Genomic DNA, 18,885 nt, shown 5'->3' on the forward strand with positions numbered 1-18,885 from the left:
GCAGGGCTAAGAAAAAGTATATAATATTTATAAAATTGATAATGTAATGTCCCCGGAAAGGACAATTACTTATGAAAAGATGAAAGCAATATGCAAAGCGTCAATTATATGGGATAAATGTTAGCTAATAGAAAAAAACAACGAAAACTTTTGGTAAAAATTTCCTTTCTAAACTCTTGCTTATGCTTGTCGTTAATCGTTTTTTTTTCTTGTTTGTTATTTCGCGAGCGATCAAAGATCAACGTGAATGCCGTATGAGACTACATCACCAAATTAGTATTTCGAAATTACCTAAAACCATGTGTTTAGTTTATTCATAGTTTTACTTTTAAAATGCGTTCCTATAAAATTAATATTCTATTAACCCTTTTGAAGGCCGTGGTAAGTATACTTACCACCACGTTTTACCACTTTTAATTTAGGTTTCCATTTCTCAATAACTTCAGCTTTCTTGAAGTTAGTTTGAGTAAAATTGGTAACCATTTGTCACTTTTTAAAAACGTATAAAAGTTATAAAATATATAATTTCTTTTGAAGTTTGTAGCATTTAAGGAATTTATTTTATAAATAAAGAAAAATAAAAGTCAGTAAATTCTTAATAGGTCATGTTAAATATATTTACCACCAAAAAAATGGCATTTTTATAAACTAAATGAGTTTTTCCTTTTTTATATAAATTACTGTTCTTAAAACAATTTCAATTTCAAAAATACTTTAATTTACCTTTACTAGAAATAAAGGGCCCGTTAAAGGTTTAAACTAAGAGGAATTAAATAATTAAAAATTAAGTAATGCAGAGAGCAAAAGTGATGGTGAAAATTGAGCAAATGAGGTAAATTTTTACTACCATGAATTGGTCACTATCTATAGCGTCCTTTTCGTGGCCGAAAGATCTTGAGTGAAGTTAAACTTTATTCCGGTTAAAAACGTGTTTTCTGTAATCTAACAATGTAAAATCACCGAGTCAACTTTTTTAACTATGGTATCATTTGTATGCATGACGTTCAAATGTTATTTAAGACCCGATTTATTGAATCCTTATTTTAGTTCATTGATGAACGAAAAAAAGATATTCAGTTAGTTTTAAGAGAATTTAGCGAAAAAGGATATTAAAATTTTATATATTGACATCAAGTATAAAGCAGTTACTCTTTTCAAACGAAAATACAGATGTAGTTTTAAACTCAAGTGATGCTTCAAACAGCCATATTGTGTTAATGGAGCTTGAAAAATAATGTCCTTAAGTAGTAACAGTCGATAACATTTTTCACATTGGTCCTGTTGGCAAAAGATCTTACCTACAAGTATTAAAACTGGCGTTATTCAGAGAGAAAAAAACCAAGAAATATTTTAAGACATATATTTAAATTACAACATAAGAAATTCCGTGGGCATTAAATAAATAATAACAGTTACTCGCAGCATCACTTAAGCGATATACTATTCTGATGGTTGTCATTTCTTCTCAAAACGTATGTATGTATGTGTATATACATAAGTTAAAAATATTGAGAAAATATGAAAAAAATATAATAAAGATTTATGAAAAGAGGATAAGAAAAATAATTAAAAATAATAATTTTGAAAACATTTTTAAAGCCTAAAACGGAATAATGAAAAGATATAATTTTGTCATCAGCTCACACGATTATATCCTCAAAAAAGAGTGCTTTCTAATATTGTATTCATATAGCTAAAGCGAAATATATCAATACAATATACAAATGTGATAATTGCAGTAAAATCTGGTACATTTTCATTATGAAACCTGAGCAAAGCATAAAAACTATTTATTCAGTTAAATTTACTTATTTAAAATTTTTTTACTAAATGTGTGGTAATAAGAATTACATTTCTAAAACCAGTAATTCCAAAAAATCGTTACTGTAGCTCTAAATTCATTCTAAAGAAAATAGACATAGCTTAACATTGATGTTTAAAAAAATTGACTTAGCTTAAAATGCGTATTTAAAAAAATGAATATAACTGAAAATGCGTACTAAGGAAAATAGACATAGCTTAAAAATGCGTGTTTGAAAAATGGTCGTAGCTCAAAATACGCTCTTAAGAAAATAGTGAAGATATTGTTTTAAAAAATTACCATAGCTCAAAATGCATTCTAAAAAATAGACATAGCTTAAAATGCGTATTTGAATAAATGCCATGACTCAAAATTAGTACTAAAGAATATAGACATAACTAAGAAAATTGTTAGAAAAAATTAACATTGCTCAAAATAAGTTCTAAAGAAAATAGACATAGCTTGAAAGTTAGTTTTTGAAGAAATGGACATAGTCGGAAATGCGTACATAATGTTTTGCACGATAAACGTAGTTCTGTGAATAAAAAATTTTTTCACACCAAAAAAGTGTCAAATATACACCAAAATTTTTTACAGTCTAGTAAGAAAATGAAATTAGTTTGAAGTGCTCATTTGAAAAAAAATGGTAGCTTTAAATACGCGCTTGCTAAAATAATATTTAATAAAATAGGCATAGCATTTAATTTCTCTTGAGGGATGACAAAAATGCTAAATAAGTATACAGATGATATATTAACTAATGAAATCAGACACAGAAACCATGCACATTTGGTGGATAATAAGGTCGTTTTATAAAAAACTTCGAGAAAAAAAAGCAAATATTAGGGGGAACGGAAAGTAATGTCGTTTCGGTGCATTTCATATTTGTTATCGAGATTTTATTTTCAATCGATAATGTATTCACCCTCGTTAGCAACAACCTTTCAATGTCGGATCGAAAAGAAATCGAAATGAATAGAAAAAAATGATTGGTTTTTGAGACTAACAAATATTTAACGCTCCGAAACGACATTACTTTCCGGTCCCCCTAATACTCCTCTTCAACTTTGTATCACTTTAAAATTTATCATCATTTGCATTATTAATGTCTTTTGTGGACTCATTTAATTTGCATTAAAAGAAAGTGGTTTTTACGAACATGCTGCGATAATGAACAAAAAATGCGATAAATAAACAAAATATGCGATTTTAAAAAAATCCATTATGTTGAACAGAAACTACATCAATTAACTACATAGATGCTGTTACATTTTGAGTTAAATCAGGTAAATATTGAAAGAGCTGTCAAATCCATTACAAAATAGAAATGGCTCAAGAAATCGTCATTTAAACTTAATATTTGAGGTGGCAGTTCTTCCCCCAAACATCATGAATATTGATATCAAAATTATAATCGAATATGTCTCTTTAAGAAAATGTGAATATGGCCATACAAAAGCCATGTAAAATTTGAAAATCAATCATGCTGAAATTGGCAAAAATCAATCAATTTCAAAAGGTGTCTTCAATATTAGAGGTATGCCACACATCTGAAAATATAATTTTAACAAATAATTTTAGTGAAACATTTTGTAATAGGTATTAACTCTAAATTTCTTGCTGTGTAGTGCGGACGGGAACTTCGAGGTAACTTTAGAGACTAAAGCTCAACTGGACAGTAGGGGAACTATCCAATGGAAACCTCCTGCTATCTACAAGAGCTCCTGCGAAATAGACGTCGAATACTTTCCATTCGACGAGCAGACGTGTCTCATGAAGTTCGGCTCATGGACCTACGATGGTTTCAAGGTAAGTCTTCCTTAATTCTATACTCAGAATAGTAATAAAATGACATCATGTTTATTGAGTCCTACTGCTTGAAACCAACTGAGTCAAATACTGTGTCAATTGAAACCAACTGAATCAAAAACAGTGCGATGATAATTGTATAATACATATCATCGGTATGCGAAACAGTGAAAAAAAACGTGTTTAATGCAATCCATCGGTAATAAAAACAGTGTAAAGTAACTTTTAAATGCAATCAACCAGTAGCTAATGCAATATAAAGAAACGTACATAATACAACTCATTAAAATACAAAACAGTGTAACGAAATGTGCTAAATACAATCCATCGGCAAATAAAAGAGTGTAAAAAAACTTTCAAGGACGATCAACCAGTAGACAAAACAATCAAATACAACTACAAAACAGTGTAAATAAAACGTATTAAATACAATCAATCGGTAATCAAAACAGTGTAAAGAACTTTCAATTGCAATCAATAAATAGACAAAACATTATAAGGAAACGTGCATAATACATCTCATTGGTATATAAAACAGTGTAAAGAAAAGTGTTAAAAACAGCCCGTCGATAAACAAAACACTGTAGAAAAACTTTCAAATGTAATCAACCGGTAGACAAAACAAAACGATATAACGTATATTGTGTATAATGAAACTTATTTGTATACAAAACAGTGAATAGAAAACGAAATACAGTTCATCGGTAATCAAAACATTGTAAAGAAACTCTCAAATGCAATCAATAAATAGACAAAACAATATAAATAAACGTGCATAATACAACTCATTGGTATACAAAGCAGTGTAAAGAAACGTGTTGAAAACAGTCCATCGGTAAACAAAACAGTGTAAGGAAACTTTCAAATGTAATCAACCAATAGACAAAACAATACAATATTACGTATATTGTGTGTAATGAAACTCATTGGTATACAAAACAGTGAAAAGAAAACGTGTTAAATACAGTCCATCGGTAAACAAAACAGTGTAAAGATGCTTTCAAATGTAATCAACCAGTAGACAAAGCAATATAAAGAAACGTGTATAATACAATTCATTAAAATACAAAACAGTGTAAAGAAACGTGTTAAATACAGTCCATCGGTAAACAAAACAGTGTAAAGATGCTTTCAAATGCAATCAACCAGTAGACAAAGCAATATAAAGAAACGTGTATAATACAATTCATTGAAACACAAAACAGTGTAAAGAAACGTGCTAAATACAATCCATCGGTAGACAAAACAGTGTAAAGAAATTTTGAAATACAATCCATCGTTAGATAAAACTTAGTAAAAAATGTGTCAAAGACTATTCAAAAGTATACAATCTGTCTAATTATGGATCAGTACAAAAAGAATCAGTATAAAAATGTATCAAATACTATACATACGTAGGTAAACCAGTATATAAAAAAGAGTCAATTACAATAAATAGGTAAATAAAACACGGCGAAAAGTAAACTTTGGTAGACAATGTAAGAAATATAATGAAAAGGTTTAAAAAAATTACGTAAAATTTTCGTTCCTAACATAATTGGACAATTCCGTTTCGAAAACAGTATAGTTCGCAAATATGTCATCTCGTTATAATCGTTTACACGTACGTAACATCAATTTGCACTATCAATTCTTTGAAGTTGGGAGTTGTCTTTGGGAGTTGGAAAGTGGAAGGAGCAAAGGACAAAGCGTACTAATTTTTTTCTAAAAATTCATCTTTTTCATTGTTTTGATTAAATCAAATTTTAATTGTGATATTATTCCCTCTAAAATAATCGAAAAAGTTAAATATATAATTTATCTCCGGTTCAGTATAGCTGAAATACTTGTCTGCAATACTTAATGCAATTTTGTAGTATTTCTCGACCAATTCATGACGCAATGCAAGTGGCAAGTGACGTAGTATGGGTATCTCGATCCTAATTGGTTGTTGAAACGTGGTATTTGTTTATGCTTGCAACTGTTTTTTCCATTATATTCCGAGTAAGAATCATTTTTCTTACTCGGAATCATTTTTCTTTATATTCCGTCAAGAATCATTTTTCTTAAGTGACACATTCTACATTCTTTCACAAAGATTTCAATTCTTTCTCTATATATTTCTTACTTAACACAAAGACAAGCATGAATCCATTTAGAACATAAGCAAACTAATTATGCATCGAAATTGTCTGGTTCAAAAACAAAAATATAACATAGTTAAAATAGAATACATAGACAAATAATAAATCCAAGTAAAGTAACAGACGTTGAAGAGAAATAATTGTATTTCAACAAATTCGATGTGCGATACGCCTTTGTATTTAATTAACTTCAGGAAAGAATGTTAATTAACTTCTCGTTAATTAGCATTCTAACTTATGAGGAGCTCAACTTAAACACGCCATTTTGCTTATGAGCGATCATCTGGCGCAGAAACCATAGGTCACGTGCCTGAGTATCAGTGATCGTCTTCTTCTTGACGTGCAAGTACCCAATTGTCGAAGCTTAATGTTATCTATGAAATAGAACTCTTTTTCAAACAATTTCATATTTTCAAGGAGTTATGAGAGAAGTAATTCTATGAAAAATTCATAAACAGTACAGATGATATCTTTAAGTTTTCGGAAAAACCCTGTTTCTACATTAAGCTAACAGTACCAAATATTGCAATGCACTATTGAATTCAGAAAAGCAGTTTGAAATACTTTCAATACAATTTCCCTGCAGTAAAAGTAAATGAGATGTTTATAATCCGATGTCACAATTTAGTATGGAAAGAAATGACTTGAAACTGTACTGAGAACATTTGCCACGAAAATTATTTCAAAGTTCAGGGAGAAAATATTTCGAGTGAAACATATGCCCATTGATGTAAAAATAGCTAGCCTATATATACTTCTTTTTCAAAAAAACGCACGATCATTTAAAAATTGTTTCTTTTTTTTCTTTTCTTGTTGTAGTGCATACTTTAATAGTTCTTTTATGTTAAAAATTTTCAGCCGTTTTTTTTTTTATGTACGGAGCAATAACAAAATGGAATGTCAGTTTTGTTTTAGGATGACATAAACAGTTTAAAAAAACAACCTTTTAAAAAGAATAGTTAATTTTAGATTCGTCTTTCGATTAATCTGCAGATAATGAATGATGAAATAACTTTGAACGATAGATAACTAAGATAATAAAATGGCGTTAAATGACAAATAATTGAAAGGATAAAATGACAATAAATAATATATAATTGAAATTATAAAATAGCGATAAATAATCAACAGTTAAAATGATAAAATAATATTAAATGATGGATGATTGAAATGATAAAAAAACGTTAAAGGATAGATAAATTAAAAGCTAACACAACCTTTCACTGATTGAAAAACAATTAAATTTGATTTGCTTCATATAAAACAGATTTAGAGTGATTAGTTTATTTCAATAGCCCTTTTGATGTCTTTTAATTATAGTTACATGAAAAATCTGTTAGATTATCGGAATTATATTTGCACTAAATTTAAAATCCGAAGAAAATAGTTTTAAATTTTTTTATTTATATTTAAAAATTTATAAATTATTGATTTTGTAAATTGAAGACATAAAAATTATAGTTACGCTTCAATTTCGTTCAGTTTACTCAAGCAATCAAACAGATTTTAATGTTTTTAGTTGGCTTCTATAATGATTCAACTGAATTTGATATCGTTTTTGTTTCTTCTTCGCTTTTAAATACCATAAGCAAATCCTCTCTGTCGAACTCAACTCTCGAATGGGTGAAGACGGGGAGGGAAAATTTTACAAATATGTTTTTAATCCTCTTTATTTCCTGAAGTAGGCCATTAAGGCAACGGGTGCGATTGTTCTTGTTTTCCAGTGGCGCCATCTAGGGCCAAGAATTCGACTTTTGTCACATAAGTCATACTCGTTTATAGTGTGGACCCCTTCATATATCCATTCATTGCACAAATCGTTACGATCAATCTAAACTTTAGTACCCCTTGAGGTATATTTTGTTATGAGAACATAGAGGACTTTGTGACCAGACAGATTTAACGCGCACTAATCACTATTTACTAGACGGAGATTCTTCCGCCGTTGTTATATCCGATTTGATATAACAGATTTGAAATATCCGTTGATATTATTATATTTATTCTATATTTTAAAAGCTGCTGAGGATAGATTAGGAGAAGCATCAGTATTCGGAGTACAGGCTGAATGCATACTGGGCAGTGGCACTAGGCCTTTAAAAAACATTGATATAGGACATACCGAGCAGCGGCACGGAACCTCTAAAAATATTGATGAAGGGCATACCGGGCAAATGTATACCGGACAGTGGTACTTAACATGACCTAGAATATATTTCGGACATTTACCAAAGCTATGTGATTGACAGCATTCACCGATGGAAGTTAGCAACCACCAATTTCGATCATTCACAGTAACAGCATTAAAGTTTTTAAATCCCATCAAGAATTCACGTTAACCATTTATTTAGCTTACGTGGTATTATAAGATATAAGAATTACGAACCATTCCTTTTAAATTTACGATCCTAAATGTAATGAAACCAAAATAATGCATATGTGCTTCCTTTGGTAAAATATTGAAGAAAACAATTTATTCGCAGCAATTCCAGCCAAATTTTATAACGTTAAAATGAATGAAAAACACGTAACCACTTTTTTTTTTTCTGCTTTCATGAGAGTCTGAGACGATCGAAATATTTCATGAGCATTCTAAAGCATAAAAATGAATTACAACGCAAGTAAAAAACCCTAAACGATGGGATTTTGATCAAAACGAGGTTTTGAGTAATAAAAAATTCTATTTAAAAAGTAGATATCGATCGTTTTAGCTATTTAGAACAGAAAAAAAGCCTAAGGTACTTCATTTTTAAGGGGGGGGGGAATAAACGAATTACTCGGGGAGAAATATCCCCATGGAAATATTTATTCAATACGTAAGACAGTGTAAAAGTGCTTTTTGTGTAGTTATGTTATAAATGAAACTATCTACTGTTTAAAAATATATTTGAACAGTTTTTAGGTAATTGCAAATGTAATATATGATGTAATAACCAAATTGTGAAATAAGTTTTTAACAGCTAAAAGCGTTGCTAAATATTTTGTTTAATAAATAAAATTAACTATTATTTTTCCTTTTCCTATTCCTAATTTTTTCTCAGTGTTCTTTATAATTGAAACATGCTTTTATACTGTATACTACAGTTTTATTGATAAAACATACTTTTATACCGCATACTACAATTTCTATTGATGAAGCATACTTTCATACTGCATACTACATTTTTAATTGATGAAACATACTTTCGTACAACATACTACAATTTTTATTGATGAAACATACTTTCATACTACATTGATCAAACATACTTTCATACTGCATACTACAACTTTTATTGATGAAACATACTTTGATATTGCATACTACAATTTTTATTGATGAAAAATATTTCAATACTGCATACTACAATTTTCATGGATGTAGCATACTTCCTTCGTTATTATTAATGGTTTTCTTTTTACATATGCCTTAGTTAGGAAATCGATCCATACAATTCGAACAATCAATAGCATTACTTAGATTCATGAAACAGAGCAAAACAGATAAAATATAACAAAATTAACTATAATCAACTGAGAAAAAGGAATGAGCTGCGTGAAAAGAATGAGTGAATTCAAAATACAGTTCAGTCATTGAAGGTTTATAATGCCCCTTGCGTCCCAATATAAGTTACAAATGTCTCTCGATGGGTTTTTAAATATGCACATGGCCCGAAAATTGTGTTTGCGAAAATGGATACTGCACAAAATGAGTGTTTAAAAAATGAACAAAGTTCGAATATCATGTTTGCGAAAATGGACACAAGTCGAAATGTTTACGAAAATTTACACTGGTCGAAATGAGTGTTTAATAAAATGTACACAACTCCTTTTTAATGTTTACAAAAATGGACACAAGCCAAAATAAGTGTTGAAAAAAATGGATACAGATCGAAATTAGTGTTTAATAAAATGTACACAGCTCGATATTCATGTTTACGGTAATAACAGCTCGATATTCATGTTTACGAAAATGGACACAAGTCGAAATGACAAAAATGGATACAGATCGAAATTAGTGCTTAATAAAACACAGCTCGATATTCATGTTGAGGAAAATGGACACAAGTCGAAATGACTGTCTACAAAAATAGATACAGATCGAAAATAGTGTTTAATAAAATGTACACAGTAAATGTATTCATGTTTACGAAAATGGACACAAGTCGAAATGACAAAAATGGATACAGATCGAAATTAGTGTTTGATAAAATGTACACAGCTCGATATGCATGTTCAAGTAAATGGACACAGGTCGAAACGCGCGCTTACGAAAATGGACACAGATCGATATTAGTGTTTACAAACATAGGCACAACAAAAATGCGCCTTTTCAATTTTAAACCAAAATTTAATAACTGAACGAGGAATTTCGTGTTTAATTTTCCTTACTTATTTAAACATTAAGCATAATCATGAACAGACAAAATCCCGGACTTATTACAAATAGATTACATGATATCCGGCAGGTTAGGTATATTACAGATATAGCATTACAAGCGATGCTTCCGTATTCAGAACTCAAACCGATAAAGTGAATATTAAAACTCTAAATTTCTATAACTTAAATTTACTACCACTATTATAAATTTATGGCATCCGTGTCAACTACGTAAGAAAACTGACGAATTTTAAAATCTTTTCGAAAAAAAATAATAATTTAAGATATTCGACTAGTTTCGCCAACTTTTTTTAAATATTAGTATAAAATTTTTCAAAAATAGTTTATACGATTTATTGTGTTTAAAATATTATTATTAATTTATTTTATTTTTTAAATGGTCATTTTCAGGAAAAAATACGACTTTTTTTTTGCATATACGCTAAACAATGCAAAAAAAAAATTATTTCACCCAAAACAAAAATTCCTTTGAGGATTTTATTCAGAAGGCTATCAACTATGCTCTGAGATATTATCTTGAAAGTAAGTGCGCATACTGAGTTAGGGATCAATGTAGTTAAAAAAGCAAATTTTTGTATTTGTCTTTGCGAAAAATAGGCATAAAAAACAAAATTCTACTTTTTTCTCCCAGTCTGTCTTCTAAAACATGTGTGCTACAATCATAAACACCCTTGAAAAGCTGTGGACATTTATTTTAAAAATAATATGAGTTATTGTGTTTAAGATGGTGTAAAATAGGAAAAAAATATTATTTTGAGATAAAGGCATTTAAAGACTTAAAATCACTTGTCTATCTAGTGTTATCATCTTGCACAAAAACTGGCATAACGTTATAAATAATTAGAGTAAAAGCAAAAGTAAAGTTTTTTTAGAAAGCTACAACAACAAGAATTTTAAATTCATGATATACTAAATTTCGAAAATTTTGTCTAAAATCATGTGTAAATATTATCTTTATGAAATATACCGAGTCATTTATGCAAATAGATGATATCGCATTACGATTTGCATTCATCAGTTTATTCTTCAAAAAAGTAACAATTAACGCATCACGCATGCTCAGTTATTTAACACGTTGAATGCCACGCTAATTTTACATGGCTTGCCCGTCTGGTCAAAATGATTTTCTCCGTATGTATTGCATTAATTTTTTTTAAACCATTTTAGTAGCGATAATAATGTAAAAAAATTAAAAGCATTAAAAATTTACTCGAATTATGTGTTTCTAATTATCATGACTTCGCCGGTCGCCGGTGACCCCCGTGGTCCTATGAACAAACTCAGTGCCGGTCACCAGTGACCCCCATAGAACGTGTTAAATAAATCAAATCCTATTGGATGCAGATCATCCTATGTTGAAGATATTTTGATACTATGACGACATTTTTAATAAGGGACATAATATTTAGTACAAATATCCCTTTAATTTTACAAGCGTAGACAATTTATTTGAATAACAGAGCATGAATTTTCAAGTGAGTGTTACCACGCCTTTACGAGGGTTGCTATTTATATTTATGGCCTTGGCAACAGTAAGTGCTGCTAGGCGACCGCAGACGATTTTAATTGAAAGTTTGATATTTTTAAGCATAAATTCAGCAGACGATTTACCATTACAGCTTCATTTCTGTTGTTGACAGTAAATTGAAAAGTTTTTCTCTTTCAAAAAATGGAATTGAATCGTGAACATTTTCGTGCCATTATTTTTCATAACTTTTGACGTGGATTGTCAAGACAAGAGTGCTTCGATGAACTCAATTCTTAATTCAGCGATAAAGCGCCATCCTACAGCACTGTAAAAAATTGGTATAACGAATTTAATCGTGGTTGATGATCGATCCAGAATAATTAAATTGCAGGTCGTCCAAAATCCGTTGTTGTGCCAGAAAAGATCGATGCTGTGCGTGAACTGATAAAGCAAGATCGTCATGTGACATACCGTGAGATAGAGGCGTCTTTGGACATTAGTATGACTAGCATCAATAAAATATTGCATGAACATTTGAGCGTAAAAAAAATTTGTTCGCGTTGGATCCCGCATAATCTGACAAACGCTCAAAAAAAGGCTCGTGTCGATTGGTGCAAGGAAATGTTGGAAAAATACGTTCAAGGTACATCAAAGGCTGTGTATAACATCTACACAGGTGACGAATCATGGATCTATGCATATGAGCCGGAAACAAAACAGCAATCAACTGTATGGGTCTTCCAAGACGAGGCAAAACCAACAAAAGTTGTTCGAGGAAGAAGCACATCGAAACAAATGATTGCCTGTTTCTTCGGCATTAACGGTCATGTGGCAACAGTGGCGTTAGAGCAACGCAGGACGGTCAATTCTGAATGGTACACGACCATTTGTTTGCCAGAAGTCATCGGAGAAATTCGAAAAAAGCAGAAGAACAGGCGAATCATTCTTCATCATGACAATGCGAGCTCTCACACATCGACTCAAACAAAGGCATTTCTGACGGAGCGAAAGATCGAACTGATGGGTCATCCGCCGTACAGCCCTGATTTGGCACCCAATGACTTCTTCTTATTCCCACACATCAAAAATAAATTACGTGGACAACGATTTTCGACCCCCGAAGAAGCGGTTGATGCATTCAAAACGCATGTTTTGGAGTTACCTCAATCGGACTGGTAAAAGTGCTTTGAAAATTGGCTCAAAAGCGTGCAAAAGTGTATTGATCATCATGGACAATATTTTGAAAAACAATAAAACCAATTTCGATCCTGCATGTTAGTTTTTTCATTATTAGGCCAGAAATATAAATAGCAACCCTCGTATTGTATGAAAAAATACTGATGGAAAAAATTATAAGCTCTCCCTACTCAAAAAAATACCATAACTATATGTTCCGCAATTACCACTCTTAATACACGTTTTTAACAACTTATCATAGATAAAAATACAGTGAGAGTCTCAAATTAAAATTTATCCGAATAAAAAACAGAATCGGTGTCGAAAGCGAACATAATAAACAACAGATAACGGTTCTAACTCCAAATATATATCATTTTAGACTTTCAAAAATTAAGTCAAAAGATTATACATATTAAGGGACGCAAATTTATGTATTTAAGCAAGGAAAAAATTCCACACTCAAAATCAAATGAATTACTTCAATGGTAGCCGGGATGAAAGACCAAAAAAATACCAGTTTGATAACAGGATAATAAATAATCTTTCAACTCCTGTTTTATTTTCAAGCAATCAATCATGATTTAATTTTTCTAGTTCTAAAATTCGATTTATTTCGATAATGTTCCGCTTTTTTTACCTTGCTGAAATATTAATTTAAAAAATCTATTTTATATGCTCTTTATCGGAGAATAATTCTGATATAAATTAAGGGTAGTGATTATATAACATCTTCTATGTGATTTCCTAATTTTATAATAGGGATGGGCTTTCGAAAGCGCATTCAACTATGTATAAATTAAAAACTATTCCTTCCATTTTTTCAAAACAAATTAACTGGAAAATAAAAGCTGTATTAAATATCTCTCTTATATTACTTTTAATGACTACTCAAACTTTTTTGAACATTTTATAAAAAAATATCTATAAATATTTTTCTAACAAAAAAATTCACGGTTCGTACATTAATATTAGCTTTAAAGAAAATATTATTTTTAAAATATTCATCTTGAGCTAAGAAGTCATAAATGGGAACTGAAGCCTGGGTAGTATTAAGTATCATTAAAGAATCTTATTTTTTCCGATGTATGGATTTATAGTAAAATAAAATGACAGAAATATAGGTGAATAAAAAAAGACATCAAAGCTACTTTTTATCTTCCTGAAAAAAAGCTAACTCTTCAAAAAAAAAGGAAAGCTAGATTTTTCTAGAAGATTTTATTTAACTTGACGTTTAAAGAGCTCCAGTGTTTATAACATGAATGAAAATCTTTTAACTTTCATTTTTGATCTAAAAGAAACTTTGTCAGATTTTGAAAACACTTTCAAGTTTTAGAAACTACGCTGAATAAGCAAAATATTGAAAAGAATAATGTTTAATCCGGATGAAAAATATATTTTATTTTGGATACATTCCAAATACTCAATAATTTTACGATTGCTTGAAACATATTTTTAAATCTGTATTTATGTTATTAAAGTAGATCTTATTTTTCTTTAAAAAAATAAATTTTTTAAGAGACACAATTATGTAATTGATATAAAATGCAAAATAGTTCCATGTGATAAACAAACTACCATTTCGTTAATTAATAGAATGTAAGAGGAAGGCAGAAAAAAACTTAACTTAAAATATAAAATAAAATATAAAAACTTTAAATATAGTATTCGTAAATCATTAAAATATTTATTTTTTTAAGTAATTACACACAATATTTCAAAAAATAACATACATTTATATTCATCAAAGGAATTTGATTTTATTTAATGAAAAACATTAAAAAAAAACTAATAATACAATGTTGTAAACTTGATAAAATATAATCCCGATAGATCTGGTTGTGTAAATTGATAGATGACTATCAAGATTTGGAGCAATTCAAAAAGTATCAATATTACTTACCCAATCGTTTCTGATGTTTTCTTTACTCTATAGTATTGAATTATAAGGCTTTGAAAATTATGAAAACCTTCCACGGTTAGCCCGAGGGCAATGGAACTTTAACCTGTGATCCGTGCCACGGGAATAAGCAATACTATTACTGAAGTTACTTTGGGCCGTGGATCAAGCAGCAATTAGAAAGAATTAAATAGTCTAAATATAATGTTATTCTAAAATTGTTTTTATTTTTCATAATTCTTTTTAGCTATATAATTCTTTATAGCTAATGCAAAGTTGGCTAGTTTGTTTCACATTATCTCAATCACATCCCGTAGAATAATTCGAAGTTTCAGCGAGGAGTTAAGGAAGCTCTTACTATTCTTAATTATAGATTCATTACTATTTACTTTTTCTTCAGAAATGTGTAGATTCAAGTAAGAAATATTTTGATTTTCCTCCTTTTAACAAAAAGATGCTTAAGCTGGGTTTTTCGGAAAAAGTAAGTAGTTGTATTTAAATAGGTTGAACTTTTAATTTCTATTTTAAATGCATATTTCTAGTTTTAAGAGCATATATTCAAGCATTTTAGTGCATATTTGCATGCATATTTTGTCCGTTTTTAGTGCATATAATCCGCTGTCTAGTGATCAGATATCTAAACCATGTGCGTTGGGAGCGTCTTCGAAAACTTTTACTATTCGAAAACACCTATATATTTATGTAAAATATTAATATATAAGTGCAACAATGGTTTATTTTTTTAATTGATAAATAATAACAGGTTTGGAAACATTTTCATCTGACTTGATTTCATTAAAAAGCAGTTTTGACATATTTTATGATATTCTGCATTTTAAGATATGTGAAATAAATGAGTGCATGATTAATAAAATTTGTTAATTGTTTGATGAAATTATTTTCAGACGAGAAGAGAGTTTTTATTTTAGCGTAGAGTTTTCTTTCTTCTTTTGTTTTAACTGAAATTGAAAATTGTCTTAAAAAAAAAAACAAGAGCTTTTCTAATTTTTCTTTTAATTTACTGTTTCTAAAAAAGATTAGAAGTTTTTGGATAAATTCGAGGGCATTTGTGAACACATGTTAAGATTTAAGTACATTATCTGTTTCATTCCGAGTTTGAACATTCGGAGTTTGAAGCACAACTGCTTACAAATTTTAGAATAATAAAATTACAGCTACTGCAATTCAAAGGCTTTCCTCAAGAGTTTGAGGTATCTGGTCACCTTAGACATACCGTAATACCAGAATCAAGACCTCAAGAGTTTGAGGTATCTGGTCACCTTAGACATACCGTAATACCAGAATCAAGACCTCAAACTTATTCTGTCGTATGTTATTTTCATATAATATTTCGAAGATATATGAGAACATGTTAAGATTTGCGAACATTTTCTGTCTTCAAATAATTTGAAAGTTTTTGAGGACAACTTCTGAAATTCGGGAGCTCTACTCAAGATTTGAGGCCGTCTGCACTGTTAGAATTTTCGTTTTAAAATTATGGTAAAAAAACCGGCAGCAGTCTGTTCATCCAATTAACCATTAAGTTTACTTGCAAAGAACATTTTTTATGTTTACGGTTTTGAAATCATTTACAACTAGCATGGTTTCAAAACCATAAAAAAGAAATTTAACTGGAAGTAGTTTAGCAGCTTTATAGTGCTGCCATCTATGAGTAAATGAGGGTATCGTACTCAAATAGACCAGAGTCACAAATTGGGGAGTGAAAGACACTTCTACTAGTCTTTACACAATAAATGTCACCATTATTGNAACTTTCCGTGAAGCGGGATATTTATTTACAGTGGATTCCGTCCCACGTTGGTCTGTACGGGAATGAGATCGCTGACTCGCTGGCTAAACTTGGCACAAATGAACCTCTGCTGGAAAGTTTGGCACTCACATCCTCGGAAATTCACTCCATTAGAAAGCAAGGTGTCCAGCTAGTCTGGAATACTCCCCCAGTACATATCTGGTACTCTGGGGATAAGCCGGGTCGTGCTTTGACCTTCAGCGGTAATAGAGGCGATCAGACCGCATTCACTAGATTTATCAGTGGTCACATAAAGTGCATGAGGTATGAACAACAGCGAAAGATCTATCCCACCTGCAACAAGCGTTCCTCCAGTGCAGCCAGCCCGGCCCACCTCCTTGGCTGCGTGGACTTTAAAAAGTAGGATTTTCTGCGTGACCCGGTCTTGTTTTTTGACTTCCTGAGGGTGAATGGACTCATGGACCTGGTCTAGCTCCGCTAGACCAGTGGGGATGAGAAACAACAACAACACCGAAAAATTTCTAACAGTGTGGTCACCTTAGTCTTACTCTCAAGTCAAGAATCGATGTTTATTGGAATATGCTATTTTTAATCTAAGCCCTCAAACTTATTATAGAATACAATTGTTGATTTTCTTAAATGTTACATTTCTTTGTAACAGGTGGATTTACGGCACAAGGATGAAGTGGAGGGAACAAACAGAGTCGACATTGGAATCGACCTGAGCGAGTTCTACTTGAGCGTCGAGTGGGACATACTGGACGTTCCCGCCATCCGCAACGAAAAGTTCTACACGTGTTGCGAGGAGCCGTACATCGACATCACCTTCAACATCAGTATGCGCCGAAAGACCTTATTCTACACGGTCAACCTCATTATTCCGTGCATGGGCATATCCTTCCTGACCGTCCTCGTATTCTATCTGCCCTCTGATTCGGGCGAGAAGGTCTCTTTGTCCATCTCGATCCTGTTGTCACTCACCGTCTTTTTCCTGTTGTTGGCTGAGATCATACCGCCCACCTCCCTGGTGGTGCCTCTTCTTGGCAAGTACTTACTCTTCACCATGATACTCGTCACCCTTTCCATCTGCGTCACCGTGGTCGTCCTCAACGTCCACTTCAGGTACAGTATCATTCAACTTTTAAGCTGTTTTTAAGAGCATTCAGCACACAAAGTGAGAGCTCTTTAAATTCCAGTAAAAACTTTTTTTTGATTAATGGCGGGCACTTGGGTTCATTTCCCATTGGCCTCAGAAATGCCAGAATTGCTACTCTCTTCTCGTTAGCCAGTGAGCACCTATGGCCAAGCAGCGTTGCCCACGTCACACAACCACAAACCCGTTTACAGGGAGGGTCACATACACAATCACACAGAAGAAAGGACATAGAACACACAGAGAGAGAAAGAAACATTCATGCCCTGAGTGGGATTCGAACCCGCAACCTTTGGCTCCGCAGTCAGGTACGCTACCCACTTGGCCACCTGGTCGGCTTCCAGCAAAATCTAATTGTAAGCTTTACCTAATGTATAGCTAAAAAGAAATATCTGAACTCTAAAACGAACAAGCAGCTTCAATATTTAAAAGTAATTAATGTTTTGTTTTTTTAATCTCAAACTAAGCGTGATTTTTCAACCTTTATAGAAATCACCAGAATCAAATAAGAATTCTCAAAATATTTGCTTAATAATTTAGCATTGGAGTAACCTAGAAGTCAGTAAGAAATTATATCGCAGACCGTTAGAGAATAGTCAGAGAATTAAACTGCAGTCCGTAGAGACCGGGGTTCAATCCTCGACTTCATTAAGACCCGCCTAGTACATACGATGTATATGATCGTTAAATCTGTACAATAAAAAGTCCTGTGTTCGGTTGCTAAGCAGTACTATGGGTGAAGAGATCTGGAGAAGCTTTCCTTCCTCTCCTTATCTATGTCTAAATTGAGAAAGTGGCCTCATGAATCAATGCTGCTGCCATCTATCTGTGGGTTTCTATGCCTTAATGTACTTTCACCCTTGTAGTGCTCCCTCGTCAAACGAAAAGTGCACCTTCCTGACTTAATTCGCAAACTTCTAATAGCTGGCAAGCTTGGCTAATTTGGCTTGGTTTTAGCAGTCTAAATGACTTCCTTGGGCAATCTAGTGTTAGGAAAAATTCCTTGAAAATATTTTTTCCATGCTAACGTGGAAATTAATTTAAAACATTTTCCAGTAGCGTTGGTAGCAATTTTTGATTTTCTTTAGGATGTGTCAAATCTGGTATGCCTATGCTATGCAATTTTTTGAGCTTTTTTCACTTTCTTTAGACTTTCTGTCACTCAATAATCATACATTTTAATTCATATTTTTTATAATAAAGTGTGAAAAATATAGAAACAATAAATATGCTTCCTTAAAAAAACTCAATTTCTGCTGTATCACTATAAAACCTGGCATTATTTTCATTGTAACTAGTTTAA

General features: G+C 31.4%; 1 protein-coding gene across 2 annotated transcripts in view; it reads left to right on the forward strand.

The window, feature by feature from the left end:
• The window catches only part of LOC107439347 (acetylcholine receptor subunit alpha-like), a 210,056-nt gene that overhangs the window by 138,488 nt on the left and 52,683 nt on the right, over window positions 1–18,885 (forward strand). For both annotated transcript variants that reach the window (XM_016051913.4, XM_043046031.2), the window contains exons 5-6: window positions 3,430–3,610; window positions 17,091–17,551. In XM_016051913.4, the coding sequence (XP_015907399.2) occupies window positions 3,430–3,610; window positions 17,091–17,551 (642 nt within the window). The remainder of the gene's footprint in view (window positions 1–3,429; window positions 3,611–17,090; window positions 17,552–18,885) is intronic.

This window comes from Parasteatoda tepidariorum, chromosome 10 (assembly GCF_043381705.1).
Source record: "Parasteatoda tepidariorum isolate YZ-2023 chromosome 10, CAS_Ptep_4.0, whole genome shotgun sequence".
Lineage (NCBI taxonomy): Eukaryota > Metazoa > Arthropoda > Arachnida > Araneae > Theridiidae > Parasteatoda > Parasteatoda tepidariorum.